This window comes from Amblyomma maculatum, chromosome 10, assembly GCF_055883805.1.
Source record: "Amblyomma maculatum isolate TAMU_Amacu chromosome 10, ASM5588380v1, whole genome shotgun sequence".
Taxonomy (NCBI): domain Eukaryota; kingdom Metazoa; phylum Arthropoda; class Arachnida; order Ixodida; family Ixodidae; genus Amblyomma; species Amblyomma maculatum.
This window is the reverse complement of record NC_139353.1, coordinates 2705081-2727191: the sequence shown is the minus strand read 5'-3', so window position 1 is coordinate 2727191 and position 22111 is coordinate 2705081. Positions and strand designations below refer to the sequence as shown.

At 42.7% G+C, this 22111-nt stretch overlaps 1 protein-coding gene across 5 annotated transcripts in view; it reads right to left on the bottom strand.

Moving 5' to 3' along the window:
• Nucleotides 1-1433: 1433 nt before the first annotated feature.
• LOC146175394 (alpha-1,6-mannosyl-glycoprotein 2-beta-N-acetylglucosaminyltransferase-like) overlaps nt 1434-22111 on the bottom strand; it is a 58903-nt gene continuing 38225 nt past the window's right edge. For all 5 annotated transcript variants that reach the window (XM_084581735.1, XM_084581739.1, XM_084581736.1 and 2 more), the window contains exons 8-11: nt 15951-16043; nt 15370-15494; nt 13126-13231; nt 1434-7724 (exon numbers count right to left, since the gene is read on the bottom strand). In XM_084581735.1, the coding sequence (XP_084437861.1) occupies nt 7608-7724; nt 13126-13231; nt 15370-15494; nt 15951-16043 (441 nt within the window). In that variant the 3' untranslated portion in view covers nt 1434-7607. The remainder of the gene's footprint in view (nt 7725-13125; nt 13232-15369; nt 15495-15950; nt 16044-22111) is intronic.

Sequence of the window (22111 nt, the reverse complement as noted above, 5' to 3'; positions counted from 1 at the left end):
AGTTCCTTACTCCTTTGTTCTCAATGTAAGCGCCTCCTTTCACGGCAGTCACCCCCTCCTGGTCACTCCAGTGGCAACCAGTCTCAAGCTGTGCAGTCCTTCGCTTTTGCCACAACCTATTCCTTTTGTGGTGCCCAACCTCCTGCGCAATTAACCTCTGGTTACACATTGCTGGGTTGTCCCCAACCACTAGGCTCCTCTTCTCTGTAGAGGGATTCCCCTCTCCACCGCCCCTGGCAGATGGCGCAGAACTGAAGAACGAGCAGTAAGAGCTGTCTAAAATGAAGTTTTAGGTGGAGTAGAGCTTTGCATTGAATCCAACTCTGGTCTTAAAAGTGCAGTCATCAGAATGCAGATCTTATGGCTCCTAAATGGCGTACTTATAGTGAAATTAGTATGGCTCTTACATGCCGAGAGACAAGGCAACGTCCACTAGTATTAGTGTGCAACAGCTATGCATTGCCATACATTTCCAAATGCAGGCAAACTTTGCACACTACCTCATAGGACTTGCTTATAAATGATGGACGCTTTACCTTAGCCTGCTGATGCACTACTTAACTGCAACATACGTTTGCATGGTAAACCCAGAAATGAGGTTTTTCATACGAGGTTATAGATATTAAGTCAGTGTAATAGTGAAACCTTGCAAACAAGAGCAAAGTGCCACAATAAGGAGGAGGAGATAAAAGTTCTTGTTACCACAACACACTTGACAAAATGAAAGTCACATAAATTATTTTTATCTCACCTCACTAGCTTTCCTTTTAATGTACTTCATAAGATGTACTTCATCATCATAAAGTACCAATGAGTAAAACCTCTCTCATCTTACTTGCAGCTAGAGCAGGCAGCTATCTTGCATCTCAAAGTAGAATAAATTCCATTAGAAATTTAAATTGTAGAAAAAAGAACTAAAACAAGGTTGGAATGCTTAGCATTTTAATAGAGGCAAGTATGGCATCGTTCCCACAGAAATTGAAGCTTGTTTTCATGAAAACTGAATAAGCAAACATCTCACTGGAACCTGTCGTGCACATAATCAGAAGCAAAGTGCATGCGGCCATTTATATACAGCCTATTTTTTTTATTATACTGTGTAAATAATTGCACTGGCCGCTCACACGCATGCGTTTCTTTGAGAGTTTTGGAGATTTCAACATGAGCAACGCAATCTCATCTACCTTTTGTATTTTGTAAATGTAAAAAGCTACTGCCTTTATTTTTTTGCTATCCCTCCCCTCTGTACTTTGTGCTATCATCTCCCTGTACCTTTTCTTTCCACCAGGCTGCAGGTCAGGTGCTTAAAATATTAAAGAGCAATTGACTCTGCCGGCAATATTCTTTTCCTTCCTTTTGATTATTTTTAATAAACCATTGTCACCAACACCTCAATGGAACCTCTGTGCGCAGACGATCAGTAAACAAATAAGTTCACCTTAAAAAAACTTTATTCGCTGTTCAGGTCTAACATATCACTTCAATTCAGAAGAAAAGAAAATGGTCAACTTTGGTAATTCTGATCTCCATAAAGTGGAGAACCGAAATCTATTCTATGCAGAGTTTCATGAGATACGCTGCATGAAGAGGAAAAAAAAAATAAGCACTAAACATTTAATGCAAGGAACAATAGAGAAAACTCGTCTTGTTGCACACTTTGGTTTGAGCAAATTGCACTGGTAGTAAACAACAAAAAGTAACAACTGTAAGAGTTAAAACAATGAATTGCACAAAGCTCGGCAGATAAAACAGCACAATTTAAAAAGTAAAACACGTATAGTAATACTTGGAGAGCAAAAAAAGAACATTTAAAATAATGTTCCGCAGTCATGCTATGCCACTGATTTAACAATGCTTTCTGAAATATACAAAGTTTACATTTACATAAATGCTCAAAACAAGCAATGCGCATTATGCACAACACACACACACTTCTCACTGAACTGTCTGCGTCCACATGAAAATATCTTAACTGATTCACCCTATTTTTTTTCTTCTCATGAAAAACCGTCCAACAAGAAATAATAAATTAGTTTTTTCCAATTTTATGCACGAACATTATAGCTTAAATATAAAATGCTATAATCAAAGAAAGTCTTAGTATGTTCTCAAAATCTGTGCTCCACACATTTTTACCAATATTATAGGGCATAAGATATGAGACTACAAATGACACAGCTTTTACCATTTTTTACGATTTCTCCGCAAGTCCTAAGAAAACGTTAGTAAAAGGTTCAACTGCGCAAAGAAAAAAAAAGAAAATGAAGTTCAAAGTGGTGTTATTAACCTAATGCAGACTTTCATTGATAGAACAACATAACTCACCACTGTACATTTATGCTACCATTTTGAGAAAAATGTCACCTCAGATGATTTTACTGAATGATGAAACGCAGCGACCCTTATTTTTTTCTCTCTCTCTTGTCAACAGCACATAGAGAGGATGATGACGAAGTGGCTAATTAGCAAATCAAATTGAAGAACTCGTGCTTTGGAAACATTCCCAACGGCTTCTGATTAACAAGTTGCCTCAAGAACCAGACACTTCACAAAGCAGCTGCACAAACAATGTCTAAAAGCAGCAAGAGTTTGTCATCAATTCGAAAATAAGACAAGTGCGCTGAAGTTACAATTCATGCACCAGAGTTTTTGAACAAGCAAAATGTTTTGCTTTCTAAGCAGTGACAGTCCAGTGAGAAGCAGAAGTTTACCAACCACACTCCCATTCAACAAGGCACGGTGGAAATACACTGTTGGAGCAGAGAAAGCTACTAACAATAATAACTGGCATGGGGCATGCCAGATAATAGCTGAAACAAAAATATTCATGTATGTATTTAAGGTATATGGCACTCTGTGCTATGCATAATACGACATCAGCTACAATGGCCTGATCAGCAGATCACTATGCATACAAAAAAAAAAGAAAACGCGTCCAATTTGCAACAGGACACATTGATATTGTTGGCAGGTACAAAACGGAACCACAATATTGACACAATGGCACTGATGGCCGTTCCCAAGATGTAATGCCCTTCCGGAAACCTCTGTTGGCCACTCAGGGTCGCACAAACATTCCAGGATGACAGACAGGCACAAACAACAGCTGCCGTCTTTATAGATGTAGGTTAAACAGCAGAATCACCCTTTAAAAACATAACTGGTGATTACAGAAATGCTGCCTTTTACTATCTTGCCATCGGCAAGGACCTATAACAAATGTAATGGGCAATCCACGCAGGTAATGAAAGCATATCATTGACAATAAGGAATTGGTAACCTAAAGAGTGATAAGCCATTGACTCGAAGGCTAAATGTAGACCAGAAAAAACTGACAACTTTCACGACAGCAGAAGTGCTACTGCTCTTCACTAAGTGAGGTTACTTTTTTGTTAAGGCATATCTTAGGAGTTACCGATACCTTAAATAATCCAAGGAAGATGATAAAACAACAAATTTTGCATTCTTACATGAACTGTAATATATATTTAAGATAGGATGCAATTAAGAGAACAAATTTGGCGCAGATGTTCTGAGAGTTTGTTCATTTAAACTTAGGGTGATGAGCAAAACTCCACAAGTTACCAACACAGATCTCATTCTTTGGTATCTTGACCTGTAGCTTGGCCCACCAGTTTTCTGCTTCAAGACAGCAAAATTCTCCACACATTTGCACAAGGAAGCAATTGGAAATAAAGCCTATATGGACTTGGCGTAACTTCCATGGCCTTGCACAGACTAAGTGTCGCACCTTGTTGACCGTGCAATATGGCAAAAAGCAAAGAGTGCCTTGCACAGCAAAATTATAGGGCTAAAACAAATATGCCACAACACCTTCAAATGTGAAGGAAATAAGCCCTTGCTATGTCTACGTATCAAAACTGTTCCTCTTGGGACTTTCGTGTGTCAATGACAGGTGCCTCAGTTTGTCGTGGTCTACACTTGTAAAATGTCGGCATGTACAAACACAAAAGGCAATCTGACTGTATCAGTGGCTGACAAGTTGTTTGTGACTCAGCTATGCAAAGGCATACACAGCATCTAAAAAGCGATGAAACAAGTGTAACACCTATTTAAAACTTTGGCTATGCTTTGGCTCTCAAAAGAGATAAAAGCTGTGGTGATGGGATGTAAAGAAAACAAATGACTCTTGATACAGGCAGCAGCACTTGACTACTCTGCAGTGCCTCATTGCAAATACATGGAACAGCCTCCCTTAACTAGCATAAAAACAGATAACTTTCACACTTACTGTGACTAGCCCGTTCACCTAAGAACCAGTGAAAAAAATTGCCAAATACTTAACACTTCTGTCGGCCAGTAGTATTCAAATTTCAGTGGAGATCCTTTTAGAACATAAGGTAAAAATAAGTTGAATTAAAATTACTTAAAGCTACTTCAAAAAGTTTTTCTCCAAAATGGCACAAGGCTGCCTCTCTCAAGTTTCTCTTCCAACAACAAAACAGCATAGAAAGCAACAAAGGTATACAGATGTACAGCCTCGTCCACTTCTAGCTAGAACACGGTCACTGCTTTCAAGGTGTCATTGCATCCGACCCGGCCACGCAGTAATCTAAAGTGGCTGGCCATGTGAAGCAGCACATCCGTGTCTCTGTGTGCTTGCATCGCTTTGCATCGATATCTGCCTGCGTCAGATACAATGTTGCTTTAAAAGTAGTGACAGTGTTCTAGCCAGAAGTGGACGACCCTGTACAAAACGCGCAAACCATGGCACCAGGTAAAGAACAACTACAGACATTTGTTAAAACAAATCAACAGAGAGGAAACAGATATTCCTGCCTCAGTTCAAGAGGCAAAATCCTAACTGATCCTAACAGGCTTGTGAAACAAGTTCCTGGTTGGTTCCAGGTGGTCCCAAATGGAAAGAGTTCCATAAGCCAGATGGGACCAGTTGGGTTCCCATTGTTTCCAGTTCTGGCAACTGCATTCTATCAGCATAAACAAGTCAACAGGACAGCAGGAATAAAAGTTACAGCAGACACAAAATAGTGTTTGGCAGAAGCTGGATAAAATTTTGAGACAGGACAGAACGAAAAAACAATTAAGGAAATATCTTTGGCTATTTGTGGTGGTAAGCACCATTAGACATGGTGAAGAAACCGTATGCAGCGACCAGCTATAAAATTTCAGCTGCACTACAATAGTGAACAGCGAAAAATCAAGACTGTTATGACCAACCAGGCTCACAAAACTAATATACAAAAGATGACAGTGGTCTGTGTACCCTGTGATCGTTACTCTGTGCTAAACAATAACACAAACAGCAAAACAACTTCCAGCATGAGCAAAACACACTCTCACTCTAGACAATGTGTACATTGCTGTGGAATATCAAAAGATGCAGTCTAAAAGTCAACAAACCGAACAGAACTGCAAACATTCTTTGGTGGCTTTCTGAACAAAATTATCAAAAAACATGTTGAATGCTCTGCATGTTATATGCGACGCACTTAAAGGAACATAGACCAATGCTTGTCAATAAAAGTGTGTCATGGTTCAGAACCAACTGAAGTACCCAATTTAAGAGCAAATCATTTCAACATGGTCCAAAAAACAACTTGTGGACATTAAGTATCATCTACAAGTGGACGAGTCGTGGTCAACCATGATGCATGTGTAAGCAATACAAGGGCCTCTTGTTGGCGAGTAAAAACTGGGAATAGCGCACCTTCTCACCTCGGTAACTAACTTCCCCCTGGCAAAATCCAGTTGAAAGGAGGGCAAAATATAGGCCCCTGCAGCCAAGCATTGCAAACAGCTAGCACAAAACTACACTGGTGTAGAGTAACGTGCACCAGTAATATATACCAGTGTTGCATGCTTACAATTTGCACAGCCAGCAATTATAGATGCCAGCCTGCCTGCGGTTTATAGGCAGCTGCCGTTTCAAAAAGGTGGCAGCGTCATGACCCAAACCTTGTGATAATGCCCTCTAACTTTCAAGGCTGCTGGGGCAGAAAGGGAGAATTAAACTCCCTCTAATTAAAAAAAGATAGTTTGCCTGAACTTGTATAACTTTTTCTTTTTTCTTTAACTTTAGTGATGGATCCATGACAGGGCAGAGATGCCTGCTCAAGCTTAACAAAGATAGCCCCAAAATCATTCTTGGCTAATGCACTCTGCTGTTCCAAGTGCCAGGAAAACTGAAACGATGCTCCAACACAGATATAAAAGGGTGCACTATGATAGCTTTCAATGCCTGTCTGGTTACCTTATCCAGTCACTTCAAATGGAGCTACTCAAAAGAATGAAGTGCTAAAAAATTTCAAAATATCGCCAGGAAAGCAGCTCAGAAGCTGCAACCATGACCGCTTTTGCCTTATAAGCATCAGCACTTCATCGAAGAACCAGTGGGCAACCCGCAAGCAGCCGAGCTCTAGCATCGCCGACAATAAAAAATTTCCCTTCATGCACGGACAAGTGGAGGGAGACACTGGATGCAAGGGACAGCTCACCGGACAGTTCCAAGCGTGTGTGCCTTGTAGCACGCGGAAGGTCTTAAATCAGCTCACACTGGATGAATTAAAACTCTTTCATAACATTTGAAGCAGTGCACTACTGGTGTCGAATGACACTCACTGCGTTTGGTCGGATTATATGGCCCTTATTCGGCCTTCGTTGACTCCAGGGTGATCTCAGTGCACTGTGCCAACAGTTAGCAGCACTGCCCAATGATAAGCCGAGGCAAGAACAGAGGCGTTCAAACAACAACATGACCACCTCGCACAGCAAGACTACTATGGTGAACAGTACGGCATTGAGAGCCAGGAGTCAGACACCCAGAATAAAGAGCCCAGGTTTCAAGCTTAGCTTTTCAACATTCTTAACGCATCTACTTCAACCTTTTCAGCTGGCGATTACGCCTTGTTGTTGAGGGGTGGGCGGAAAGTTTGGAAACAGCAAGGACAACCAATGCTGGCACACGCGGCGCAACCTACTGCTGCTGAGAGTCGCCGGCTTCTTTTTTCACGTCTTCTACAATACTTTCTTTCCTGTTTGGGTACGAAACGCTATGTATTACCGCAAACTAAGGTGAACCACAAACATGTCTAAAAAATACTCCCAAAACGTCGCACAGAAGCAGAAACAGATCTTAGCACTATGCAAAGGGGCAGGAAAAAGGAAGGCTGCACTGCAGTAATAATACAGCACAGCCCTCTTGTTGTATGGTTTCTGCTTTCAGTTGTTTCTGTCTGCATTTTCTTCACTTCCGTAGTGTTGACTGAACCACACGTCTCTGACCACTTTGTAGAAAGTTAACCACACACAACCAGTGCATAGCCAGATAATGCAACATCTCAAGAAGACCTCACAGGTATGAGACACACTCAACTCACATTTTCAATAAAATCACTAGATTAAGACACGGGTAAACAGAAAAAGCACAGCTTGCAAGGTGAGGTGGCTCCACCTGGCGACCAAAGGCAGAGGCAATCCAGTTGGGGGAGACCTCTGGCACAACGGAGCAGGACCTTTGATAATATCGTTAGATGAACACAGAAAGTACTGCTTCGAGGCCAGAAAGGTTGTTTCTGGCCAATAGCAGAAGCAATCTGGGCAGTGAGACCTGCAAGGCGCGGTTGGTGCTACCTGTGCACAGTGGAGACAGAGCTGCTCCTGAGACAGAGTTGGTGGTCTCGGACGTCGCCCCAGCCTCCATTCCCCTTGGGTGCTTTCAGGTTGCGCTGCACACCACGCTTGACCTGTGGGCAGGGTAAAAAAGCACAGCGTTTGCAACAGGCACCACCATCATTGCACAACATGAGCACACGATTGTCTCGTATGGCAGTCCAAAGGTGCTTCAGGGTTTCTGGAGGCATTGCCCCTTTGGTTTTTAAACAAAGGCTCTTCACTTCCCTTCGACGCAAATAAGTGACTGTAATACTATACAGCAATTCTCTTCTCCTCTACCTCAGACAGCGCCCATAACCGGGCTTACATAGACCAGGCTGAATTCGAATAACATGCCCACAAAGCACATAACCAAGAACAGCTTCGGGCGACAGCGTTCTTTCTTTTTTGTTGCGAAAGCAACATTATGCCAGGTTTCAGCTCGTCACGTATGCCGTGGCCGCGGCCATGATTGACCTTGAACAGCCGTGCCTAGCAACCACTTAGCAGACTTTCGCCAGATGGCACCACAGTAGGCGCCACACCACGCCGCTGCCACTCACTCCCGCCAGATGTGTGCTCCGCGAGCAGAAAAGCACACATCGAGGTCTCGGGTGGCTGCAGCTACGCCGTGAAGAGGGATAGCTACGGTCTCCTCATAAAAAAAATCAGCCTGCCATGACATTTGAATTCAGGTTACCCCTATGGCACAGGCAGGAGCTGCCAACTCTGGTCGCTCCTTTCATATGGGAAGGTGATATCAGAATAAGCCTGCCAGAACCGTTTGCATTCTCATTACCCCTATGACACGCAGGCATGTCCATACGACTTGGTTGAAGCGTGACTTTTTAAGTGGGCTGGTAGCTTACGCTCTCGAGTCATACCTTTAAAGGATGAGCTTAAGTGTCCCCAATAATGCAGCACCTTACACTGATAGGGCGTGATAGGGGAATAATGTAGCAGGCAAAAGAAGCTTCCGCCATTGCTTTCGCAATTCAACTAGGGTTAACCAGAGCTAGACCACAACTAACTTTTTTTTTTGCTTATGACGCACGGAAACAGTGGTGCCACTTGGTACCAACACTGCTAACCTCAAGAAAGAAAACCCTCCATGCAACCCACAATTGCAAAAAATCAAGAGGTAAAAGAGGTGACCCATGGGGCGCAGTCAGCCATAAAAATTATGGGGGACCTCCACCTGGAAGGGCATGGTACGGCACCTTTAATGGCTCCCATCTATGACTCCAGTTGCAGTTCCTTGTTCGTCTGCTGGCTTAATTACCAAGCCCTTAATTTGTGCCTCTCAAACCATTTTGTCAGCGTACAGTGCCAAGCTATTGCATTATCCAGCTATACAGATACAAATAATGTACCTGCGTGGCCCAGGAGTAGCATGCAAAGCGCTGGAAAGTCTGTTCCTATCCCACCCCCGAGTTTGCCCAAACTTTCAGCCATGCCACCTGCCAACTACCACCTGCCAGAACCATGCCCATGATCCTTAGCTCACAACACCAACAATGCAAGAGACATCTTTCAATGCTATCAATACTAAAGAGAAAGATGGCTGGCATTAGAGCAGGACAGAAAAATTCCACTGGTCAATCCAAAGCAGCTTCTCAAGCTGTGCTACAATGAATTCATGCTCTACTGGTTTATCTGAGTTGGGCTTGCAAGTTACACTGGTCATTTCAGACTAGCTCGCTCCAAGGTGGGCCGCTTGTTCTTGATCTGTACAGCAGATTTACCTAGAACTTTAATAGCAGGCCATAGTCACTTCTTTAGCAGTTTTAAACATTCACTGTTAATTATGCCATCACCTGTTTATACCGTATGATGTTTATCGTGAGACTGTTTCATGAACCACACAAAAATGGGAAAAAATCGCTACCTAAAACGACGCTGTAATGTGCAACTATTCGTAAGAAGCGATAAACACACAAAGGCGGGCAGGCTCTCATTTAAGCCCTGGTTCCTGTTGGCCATAGGGTATGGCATGGCCGTATAGAACTCGTGAGCTAATTGAAAGGTACGACTGAGTTGCACCGCCGCAAACCACTTCTGAAAACAAATATGTGCTCGTAGAATCTGGTGTGCCCTACTTCCAGGACTGGTGGTGCTTGGGAGCACCTCCTGTTGTTGAGCGCCCTGCCAGAACACGCGTTTTTCACTCATCCATTACGACTGTGCTGCTCTGCGATGGATTTGATTGCTCTGGTGCGGGCACAGCACATCGCTCTAAATTGACCGCTGGAATTAGCCACCACAAATTGAATGCGAACTGATACTCGAGCTAAATATTACAAACGAGAGGCATAACTCTAGGTACAGTGTTGCAGTGACCTCTATTTGAGACGCATAGTCACGAGCAGCAGAAAACCAAGTGGAGAAGTTACGAGGTTAGAAAGTCCACTAGGATAGGGTGGGGAAGATGAGTGGTCATAAGGGCTACTTATTCCTCCATCATGATCTATTACACCCTTTGGGGGCTTTTGTTGTGCAGGAACAGGGGTCCACTTTAGTCCCTTTGGAGTTTTTGCCGTAAGTGTATGAAAAGATCTAGCATTCAAAATTTTGTGCTTTAATGAATTCATTGAGAGGTGCTGCCGTTTGCTAGATAAAACTTACAAGTGTTACAAAACCACTTACACTATCTTTTTGCAGAGAAAAAGGGAATCAATTTTGAGCTTCAGAGTTTCACATGCTTTACAGTGATGCACTTTTATGGCTTTGGTTTCTGCCCACACATGGTGGCACAGGAAACAATTGTTATCTTTATTGGCACTATTGATTTTTATCTTTAGCAGTGCTGCGCTTGGTTTCTTTATTACCGACCCTCACAGGAAAAGGAGCATTGGTATCTCAGGCTTACTCAGTTTCCTTCAAGATGTTCAGATGCCTGCTAACACAGATGCCTGCTAACGTGGCATAACGACACCTGCAGTCACTCCCGGTGCTGATAGCCATAAATCTCTTACTTAGATTACACTTCCAATTACTGAGTGTGAACCCGAATGCACCACTTCCCTGAGAGGGCATCCCAATTCTCTGCAAGGCAGTGACACCCAGCAAAAGATCCATGGGTAAACCAACATGACTAGACTCCAACCTGAGAGAGAGGCATTCATGGTACATGTGCAGAATGCAATAAGGCAATGTGCATAAAACTGCGCTTCAAGGATTACCACACTGTTAAAAATTTTGGAAAATTTTTTGCAATTTTCAGAGATATATCAGTAAAATAACTCATTTTTCCCCCTTCTTTCCAGACGTCAGTAAATTTTTCTTTTTTTTTCAAAATCAGCAATACAAAATGGGGGGACATTTAAAGCTGTGCCTAAGAGTATGATAGCAGCGTTAATAGCTCCCGTAGCTCCCCTTGTGGATAGTCATTCACGTACATGCACTTTGCATCTCACCTAATCACAAATCCCTCGACTTTTGCCCCTATTATATCACACATGCTAAATAGCGCACAATCTTAAGCGCACAATGTTGCGAGAAAGACTGCACAAAATGGATACAAAACTGTAAAACTTGCGGGTGAGCTAGTTGGTAACTAATGGTGCTGCATAGTTCATCGGGCTGGTAATTTTGTGTTTTCGGCAGGCACTGAATAAGTCCTGCCCGTACCTGATGGAAGAAAGTGGCAATCTACAGATGGAGAGACTGATCGGAATTGGATACCCAAGAGCCTCTTGGTGTCTGCAGCTGAAAGCTGTTTATGGAGCAAGCAAGCTTAAGGACCATTTGGGGTCTTGCACAACATTCATGGATTATCAAATCGGTTCAAGAAAATTGCCAGTCGATTTGATGTTAGTTTTGTGCTATCTGCACCGAAGTTAAGAAAGACTGCAAGGAGGTCAACGGAAGGTGTGAGCTTAAGGAATGCTGCAGCGTGCAGCATAAGGAACACTCTGTCAGCTGCTCTGAGGGGTAGTGTACAAGATCCCTCTTACCTGTGGAAGGACGTATGTTGGGCAGATTGGATGTTGCCTCAATAAGGGGTTAAGGGAGCATCGGACAGCATGTGATGCATTGTCGGCTCTAGAAAACTTGGCAACCCACAGCTCCCGTTCTAGTGAAGATAACACAGAAAAAAAATCCGACATTGAAGCTTTGCACGACCATGTTCGGAAACATAACTGTCGTGGTAAGACCCAAGGATACTTTGCAGAGAGAGATTACCGAAGCCTTCCGGATGACTTCGGGTCAAGAGAGAGAGTGCGAGAATGTGCCGTCAACAGCCCTCTGCAGGAAGGAGCTGCAGCTGCTTGTTTTGAACAAACAAAGGCAGAAGATAGGACTGTTTTCCATAGCTTAATTTTTGCATTCATTTTCTTTGTTTTTCTTGCAGATTTTGTTCTTTTTCTTTGACCTCTGATCCTTTGTCTTCAAGTTTTATTCTTCTTCTTCAGTCTCTTTTTTTTTTTTTTTTCATGTAGTCATGGAACATTTTCTTATTTCTTCTTCGTACTATAGAAATAAACCAACAGTTGGCAGAGTGCACTTCACCAGCCTCAGCGACATCTTTCTCTCTGTTCTCTAATGTGTATGTGATGAACTATGCAGCGCTAGCAGTTCAGAGAAGGGACATAAAGTCCCGCTTAACCAAAGCCGTAAAAATGTACAGGTGAGGGTGTAACTAAATGGAGCACGCTTTTCCGTTCTGATCACATCACGCCTTCTGTATTAGAGATAACAAAACACTACTTGTGCACGTGAATGCACGCTGGCATCTACTATCAGCCTGCACATGCCATGTCTTCCAGTTTCAACTATGCAACACGTGAAAAATTGTGGAGAGAAATAGCGTGCTCCGTTTACCTTTGTCCGCACTGGCACGTGCATGGCTTGGTGGACAGCATGTCTGGCTAAGGATCAAAGGTGTCCAGAGAGCTCAGTTGCCCTCATTCTTCCATCTGGCAGCTCCTTGCAATATGGCTATGTCATGGGGTTTTGTGACATCACACAACTACCAGATCAATCACTGCCCGGCCATGTCAGCTACGAACTGCCACCCCTGACCTTGTAGGAATTTTAACACCTCAAAGGTCACACCCTCCACAGAGAATTCGGCGTTGCAGTTATCAGCACCGGTACAGGCATTAGCAATGAGCAAAAAACTATGAGCTTGCCTCTTGCACGCGGTAATTTTCAGATGGCCGGGCAATAGGAATCAACATACTGGGACAAGGTATCCCTATAATAGTCAAGGAGGCACATTCCCACGACTTTCCCAGAACGGGGTTTAGCCTTCCAAATACTGTGGCAGCTTACAAATGTATGCTTGCAAGGCACAAATCAAGGGATTGGTGATTAAGCAGGTAGCAATGCGCATGTGTGGGAATGAGAATACGCAAAAAGAGCTGCAGATGCTGTCACGTCGTGCCCTTAAAGGCAGAGCTTAGGTGCCCTCCAAAGCTTTGTTTCCTTCTTTTTGATCTGCCCTGAAAGGTTTAAATGAACAGCTCTTGACAGCAGAGAAGCACTCACCTGGAGGCTCTTGGGATAAAGGTACGAGTGGGCAGACCCAATCACGTTCCTTGCCTGTTGCACCATCTTCTGACTCGAACAGTTCTTACTCCGGTGATGCACACCGCTGCGATAAATCAGGGAAGGAAACAAACACAAGCCAGGTGACACAACACACCTCGCATACATGCCAGTTTTGGGTTGTATGAAAGGATGTGCGCAATGCGCAGGCGCGCCGAAAGAAAATCTTTGCAGACAAAACCCTTGAGGATCCTCGAGCCTGCCAACGGGCGCAATAACATATTCAGCGCTACCTAGACAAACTTAGTCGAAAAAGGTGGTGGGACTTTTGCTCAACATTGGATGTACGAAAACTGGCTACCAGAATTTGGCGGACTGTGCGTGGTATGCGCATGCCTCCTCAACAAATTCACCTCTTCACCGCACTCTCTCTGCATGAATGGAAGTCTCTGAAAGAAACTTCAGAAGAATACTACAGACTTCTCTCAGCAAGTTCACAGCCTTCGCCACCAAACATAAATTGCCAATCGTACCTCCTACAGGCAGCCCTACCTTCGATGGACCAACCTTTCACAATAATTGAACTAAACACGGCTATCGCTGAGTCGAACAAGAGAATGTCTCCGGAAAATGACAAGGTGAGCTATGAAGCTCTTGCAAAGCTACCTCAAAACTGCCGGCTTCGCCTGCTCAAGTATTACAACTCTTCATGGCTTACTGGTGAGGTACCAGCAGAGTGGAAGCTGGCTAAAATTATTCCCATTTTAAAGCCTGCAAAGCAGCCAACTAGCTACTCATATTTCCATCCCATTGCTCTACTGAGTTGATTAGGTGAACTTATGAAGCATATGATCCACAAGTGCATAACATGGTTTCTCGAAAGCTGCAATGAGTACCCCTAAGAAATGAACTGGTTTCGTCAGCAGAGGTCTGCAATTGACAATGTTATTGCCTTTATCACATCACTTGAAGAAAACATACATGCTGGTCGCATCCCCATCGCTGTTTTTCTCGACGTCAAGGCTGCTTTTAGTTCTGTTTTCCACCATACCATTCTCTCAGTCTTTGGCAGCACTGGGCTTGGAGGCAAGCTGTACAAGTGGATTGGAAACCACTTAAAGGAGCGAAAAATATTTAACAGTACCCCAGACGACCCAACGCTGTCTCACGCATTAGAGAAGGGTGTACTACAGGGGGCTGTGTCAGCCCCCTATTGTTCAGTATCATCCTAATACACTTGACACAAAACCTACCACAAGCAGTCCATGTCACACTTTATGCAGATGCATCTGGAGTGAATCCAGATTCTGCTATGTTACACATTGTCGTCTTCAAAAAGCATTACTAAACATCTCCACTCACTTTGCTACCTGAGGCCACGCTATAATTTTTCAATGGATTCCGGCTCACTGCGGCATCCTGGCCAATAAGAGAGCAGACAAAGCAACTCGCAAAAGTCTACAACATCACACCTATACGTGCATCTACTTCACAAAATCAGATGCATCTCGCCAAGCGATATACCCAGGATGAGAAGAACTGCCTCTGGAACTTGCCAAGTCATCCCATTATCCCTTTCTCCATTCCATCGACCCACATCTCAAATCAAGACTACCACTAGAGTTTCCACATCATCTAGAAACAATTTATCATCCTCTCCATCTCAATGCTGCTTTTACGACAGTCTACTATACTGTTTCAAGCAAGCAGACAATCCATATTGTGACAACTGCAGCTCAATTGAGGCTGTACTCCATGTTCTCCACAAATGTCCAAGGTATGCCAACGAACGTGCACACTATGAACAATGTATGCAGTCTGTCACTTAAGTGCCACTCACAGTGGACTTTATATTAGGTCCCTTGCACTGCTACAGACAGTGGCGCCCTGTAATGACATTCTTATTTGCCTATTTAGATGCTTTTGATAAGTTAAACAAACTCTAAATTACTCACCCACTTGATCATCACGCTATACATTCACACTACTGGACTTCGGTCTTATCCAAAAATCCATCCATCCATCCGTCTTCAATGACCGCACTCTTTTCTAACCCTTCTTCCGTCTTCATTCCCTGATCCCCCCTGGAGCTCCCTGTCCTGCCTTGTTAGCTCGCACATATCGAGCTCATGGCACATTTGTGTTCATCCTAGAAGTGGCTGGCCATGTACACAAACAAAAACTGAGTGGTGACTGCAGCACTGACTGAGAGCTAGTGCTGTAAATAAAGGAAAGGACACACACCACTCGCCGGTGTGGAAGATGCGAGTTGACTTGACCACCATGGCCTGAATGGGTGCCGACAGGCACATCATGCTGACACGGTAGAGCGACCAGTCCCAGTTGTAGTCATCAAAGTGGCAGAACATCTGCAGTAGGGCCCAGTTAGGACGACAGTCCACGCATCATGAGCAAAAACCAAACATTCCCCAATGTACCCTGTCAGTTGTACATTCCACAGAATAGAAATCTTTTGCAATCTTTTGCTGCTTTCTTTAAGACTTTAAAAACTATTTACAGCACATAATTATCATTGCTAATTAAAACCAGACTTCAATCACTCGCTCTAGAACAGAATCGAAAATTTGGATGAATTATGCAGAGTTAGGATAAAGGAGCTCGGCTGTGCTCCTTCAAATGCATTCTATATTGACGGGACCAGAGCATCAATTTCAAATAGCCAAAAGTTGAAATTAAGCAGTTAATAAGACTTCACTGTACTTAATAAAGTTATTCATAGGCACCTACACAAGTCACATAGTAATATGCCACTGAATCTCAGTGAGCTATGATGAAGAGTTGGAAGATTTTAGCAGAAACCTTACACTGGAACAATTGTTGCGGATGGTGACCCAAAGGTCCCTGTACAGAACCATCCCCATGTTGTGCTTGCTTGAAGACCACTTTAGCAGCTCAACCTGGTGAGAGACCAGAGCAAGAACATCCCAAGTTAAAATATTTTCAAAGCTTCAAGAAGACTCTAAATTCCTCTCAATTTTAACCTTACTAAATGTTGAAAGAAAAAATAAATTGTACTTTAAACAGAGAGCCTGCAGATGGTGTAAGGCCAGCAACTAAGACAACTGTTGTATTCACAAGTAATGTCTTTTAAAACTAATCATAAGAAAAGGGCTACATTTTCATTTCATGCAACTAAATTTAACAAATTTTTTTGCCCAAAAACAAACAAGTATGTGGATCACTAGGCACAATTTTGAAGCACTACAAGAAAAAGGAAGATCCAGGGAGGCACCTGGGAAAATATTCAAAGTTGCATCCCTTTAGGATCAATCTCTTCCAAGCCACACGAGGTAGTCCAAATACCGCAAGCTGTTCTGTTACAACTCTGTTCTGTAGCAAGTGTGAGCACCGACAGCAGTCAAAGCAGTGCCAGTGCAAAGAAAAGGTGCGGCAGCACTTTTACACTTTGGCAATAAACGGAACACAATCAAAAAGGGATCAGCCAAATCTTTAATCCATACTGAAGAGTTTTAAAGCTGTTAATCCATATTGAAAGAGAATTTTAAAGCTGCTTCAGTTCCCCTGAGGATCTAGACCTAGATATATAGAAACAATGCTGCCAATAATCACCTGTGGTAAACAATGGTATGATAGTTTGTCCATATGTCATGATTTTGTTAGTTATATCGAGTTTTATGACGAACTACAGCTGTCATGTGCCAAACACAAGGTCAAATATCTAGATTACTGAAGTTGGCATAAAATTAGATTCCTTGAGAAATGCTAATACTTGTGAAAAATCAACAAGTGCATGTTCTCCTAAAACAGTGCTGGACAGAATAAAAAATATTTTTTCCTCAGGTCTTCGCGTTTTGCACATGTGAGTAAAATGTGATGTACACTGAGCTCATCACCACAGAATTCACATACTGGTTTACCTTTCTTTGTTAGTAAAAAATTGTGCATAAGATGTGTGTGCCCTATATGTAGGCGACACAAGACTGCTTCGATGAAGCGTTCCAGATGTCAACATGATTTCCACTCTCCTAATATGGGTTTGTTGCTTGTTTCATTTTCTCAGGCCACTTGGCTTTAGTTTGCTGTGCATTAATTTCATGCATTCTTAGAGTGGCATGTCCACCTGTTTCATTTCCATATTTCTAGTTTGCGCAGTACATGCATCTGCTCTCTCGTTATCCCTAATCCCTATGTGACTGGGGACCCAGCAGAATTTTATAGAATGTGTTTGTGTCGTGACTATTACTACGTTATGTATAGGGGTTGGATTTTTTGGTTTTTACTTTGAGAATTCGGCTGCCCTTTTTTGGTGTATTGCAAACACAACTTCCATTTTTTTTTTCGGTTAATATTATGTTCTGCTGAATAAATACTTTTTTTTTTTTTTTTTCAGTGAGATAAAGGCATCCGTGTACAGTTATAAGTGACGTAGTGTACATTTTGGCTTTTTTTTTTCTTGCATATTGTTTTATGCACTTTTATCTAATGTACAGTTTCCCATATATACAGCTAAGAACCTGGAGTAAAATGCTATTGCTATGATTAAAATTTGCGCTAAGGCAAAATGCATATGTAAAAGATAAATTCACACGTTTGACACACAGGAGTACAGTTAAACCTGATTATAACGAAATTGTAAAATGTCCGCGATTATTCGTTAAATCAAGGTTTTCGTTGCATGCAGTTTTCACGGGAAGACCCAAAAGAACAATGCAGAACAAAAACCAGATTAAGAATTGATACAAGGCAAACCATCTTGAAAGTGTTTACAGTAAATCAGAATTATTCGAAGTCATTGAAGCGGTAAAATGTTTCGCGATCGCGCTGATAACGACTGTGGCAGCAGCCTCCACCTCCTCTGCGACTCGCAATAGGAGGGAGCGAGGACAGGAGGTGGAAAAGGAATCGGTCTGGGGGAGAGCGCACGCGTTGTCCCGCTACCGACGCGCGGTAGCCCGTGAGCAACTGCGTGGCAGCGATGGATGCGCGCTGCTCGCTCCGCGTCCTTTTTCTATTATTTTTTGCAGCTTTTAAGTATGAACTAATATAGTGTCATGTTCCGACAGCAAAAACAGCGGAGACTTCTGCGTATGTCAAGCAGATGCGGCGTCGGCGCTGAAACGCGAAGTGCTGGATCAGCCGCGGTCGCTCGTAGCTATAGTAGGCATTCCTCTCACTTCAGTTCGTGTTTTATCGTCCTGAATTTTGCGGGGTTGTGCCAAATTTCCAGTGACTCGGCACTAGCTAAAGGGCAGTCGGTGCCACGAGTTCCTTATATCAAGGTCAACCGCCGCGACATGTTCGTTACATGGAGTTTTCAAATACATCCACTTCAGTGGGGGCGGCGTTGGGGAATTGAAAAACTTCGTAACATCGAGGAATTCGCTACATGGAGGTTCATTACATTTTTATTACGATCAAATTTTTGCATGAACCAAATCACTTAAACAAATGCACTTCTCTCAGCTTGTGTCTTAGAAGTGTCACGTGGCAAGAAACTGGTGGGCTTTGGTCTCCGTGATTTCCTGGGTACACTTGCGCTGCAAATTCTTGGTCTGTCCTTCTGCCCTCGAAGTGCCTGCCTTGCTGCAGGCGCCCCTCCTCGGACGCTTGATATGTTTATGAGGGTCGAGAAGCACGGCTGCCATTCTTTTTTCATTCGTGAAGCCATGAACAATGCCTCAAAACCCTCAACTGCTGTACTTAAACCAACAATCCCACACTCTCAGATCATGCCCCTGGATTGAACACTGTTGTAATTTTCTCCCATCATCGAGAGCTCGCGGTGCGCATGAGAAGGTACTGACCTTTTTCAGTTTAAACTGAACTTTTTAAAATGCTTTCGATGTACCTTTATCGGTATTTTTCGGTTTAAACCGAAAAGTCCAGCCCCTAGTTATGTATTATGTTTCCTATCAGTGAATCAACAGCATTGCTAGAAGTTAAGGCAGTGAGCACACTTAACAAGTCTGTGTAAATAATGCTATTTTTGATGTTCTCGTTCTTTATTTGCTCCGCAGCGACACAAACTGCATAACATTCTGCTGAAGACTGATGCACACTGAGGCAGTCGTACTGATTTCTCTGTTTCATCCAGCACTATTGCACTTCCGACATAGTCTTTAGTTTTTGAGCCGTCTGTACAAAACTCCATGTAATTCCTATATTTTTCCTTTGGTGCCAGGTATTCTCGCAATATGAGCTCATGTGGTGCGTACACTTTTTGAAATTGTTTTAGTGTGATGTCAGTTAGTGCGGGAAGGGTGTACCATGGTGGGAGTGGTTCATGCATTAGGGCAATACTGGGAATTTCATCCATTATGTGCAACACGTGGCATTTTTCTTCGAAACACAACAGAGGTTTTACTGCCTGGGGCTTTTTGCTAAAGAGCATTATCGATGGGCATTTTGTGGTTATGAGGTGACAGAGATGTTCTGGCTGAGAACGAATTTTAAGTACGTATGAATACATTCGGGTAGTTCTTCGATCTTTTAAGGCGGGTTCAGTCGTTTCCATATAAAGGCTGGCTATTGGGGATGTTATGCACTGGATGATAACCATAACAACCAAGATTATTAGGTAGTTGCATCTAGTTGTTTTATGTAAGATGGTCCTGCTGAGCCATATACTATGCATCTATAATCTAACTTTGAGTGAACCAAAGAATGATAGAAAAGGGAAAGGCATGCTCTATCAGATCCCCAGCGTTTTCTTGAGAGTAGTGTCAGCACATTGAGGGCCTAGAATGCCTTTTTCCTTAAGTTGTTTATATGTGGCAAAAATGTTAATTTTTTTATCAAAAGTGACACCTAAAAATTTATGTTCTTGTTTGAGTGATAGTGCAGTTTGGTTCAAAGACAATGTAGGATCAGTTTGAAAGCCTCATTTTAGTGAGAAGTGAACGGCTACCGTTTTCAGTGGAGAGAATTTGAATCCATTTTTTTCCACCCAAGTGGACAGTTTGTTTATAGTCATCTGTATTTGTCGCTCGCAGGTTAATACACTGGAGGAGGTGCATGCTATTTGGAGGTCATCTACATAAACAGAATACATTATGGATTTCAGGTTTACTTTAGCTGCGGAATTCATTTTTACGATGAACAGAGTTGTACTGAGGATGCATCCTCGGGGCAAACCGTTCTGTTGTGTGAATGCCATGGAGAATATTGTGCCATGATGGTCCTTGAATTTGCAGTTCGCCAGGAAGTCACTCAAACAGTTCAGCATCCTGCCGCGGACAGCTAGGTCTGCTAGGTCATGGAGGGTACTGAACCTCCCCGTGGTACTGTAGGCGCTCCCAGATCGAAGAGGACCCCGATACAGTGCTGCCTGTGGATGAATGCTTCCCGGACTTGTTCATGAATGCTTCCCGGACTGTGTTCTTGAGGCGGACAAGATGATCAGTTGTTGACGCCTTTTTAAAGCCGCACTGATGTATATCCAGAAGTTGCCAAGATTCAAGAACAAAGTGGGTCTGATGTTTACAATGCTTTTGAAAGATTTTGCAATGCAGCTGGTGAGGGCTATAGGTCTGTCACTTACAAGGTTTCAAGAAGGGTATCATTACCGTTTTTTTCCCATGCCTCAAGTATTTTTCGAATTGTCCATATTTTATTAAAAAATTTCAATAGTGCCTCTACGGCAGCTTCAGACAGATGGGCAAGCATATCATAATGTATGCTATCTGGGCCTGGTGTTTCATTTTTACCTCAGGATAACAGTGTATTTAGTTTTTGTAATGTAATTTACTTGTAGTCTTTATTTGTGCCTGCCCGAAAAGGAAGCTTTTGTTTTTCTGCTATTGCCTTGTGTTACTGATTGAAGAGCTCGAACCTTTAGAAAAATGTTCGCCTGCTCTTCTAGTGTTGTTTGTGTTCCAGGCATCATCAACATTGGAAAAGTAAATGAGGTATAATCTCCAGTGAATTTTCGAACCTGTTCCCACATTTCCTTTGCAGGAATTGAGCTGTTTATCGATGATACATATTTATGCCACGGTTTTCTCTGCATTTCGTCGGATGTAACGTGCTCTGGTCCTAGTCTTTTTAAAAGTAATCAAGTTCTTTGCAGTTGAGTATCGATGAAAGATGCCCCACGTTTTGTTTTATTGTTTTGGTTTTGTCATTTGTTTTTGCAAATTTACATTTTTCCATCCACCATACCTTGTGCTTTTTCCTAGCATGTTCGTATGTTTTGGGGATGGCTGCTAAAGCTGCTGATATTATGCATGTAGAAAACCTTTCATTTATTTCTATAGGTAATTTTTCAGAATATTCTTTTCCTAATGAGGCATTTGTTTTAAAAACTGATCAATCAGCAAGGTGAAGCTTCAAACACCGTGCCCTTCTTGAGATGATGGATATATAGAGGATGACAGCTCTAAAATGGCGAGTAAATGGTCACTTCCCCTAGGTTCATCTAAAACATCCCAATTAAAATTGTTACAAATGGATGGTGATGAAGAGGCTGGGTCAAGACAACTCGTTTTACCCAAACTAGGGAAGCAATATGTAGGCTTTCCAGTGTTTGACAAACATATGTTACTTGATGTTATAAAATCCTCTCTAATTTGACCTCTTGTGTCGGTGCGTTCACTTCTCCAAAAAAGGGAGCACCTGTTAAAATCCCCAACTATCAAGCATTGTTCTGGCAATTGTTAAATAAGTTCTTCTAAGTCACAGATGTGGCGGTAAGTGTAAGGAACAAACTGTGATTGTTTTATGACTTGCTATGTTAACTGCAACTGCCACAAGGTGTGTTTTTAATGGTACTTCCCTAACAGGGACGTCTTTGTGCTATGACTGCGATGCCTCCTGAGAGTCTGCTGGCGTGTTCTCAGTCTCATTGGAAAGTTTCATATTTTTTCAGGATTGTATTTGTGTTCTGTGGACCAAGGTACTTGTTTCCTGAAGGCATAAAGCTACCGGCGCTATTGATTTTAGTATATTGGTGATGCCTGTATAATTTCTTAGCAAACCTCTGCAGTTCCAGTGTAAAATGTAAGCC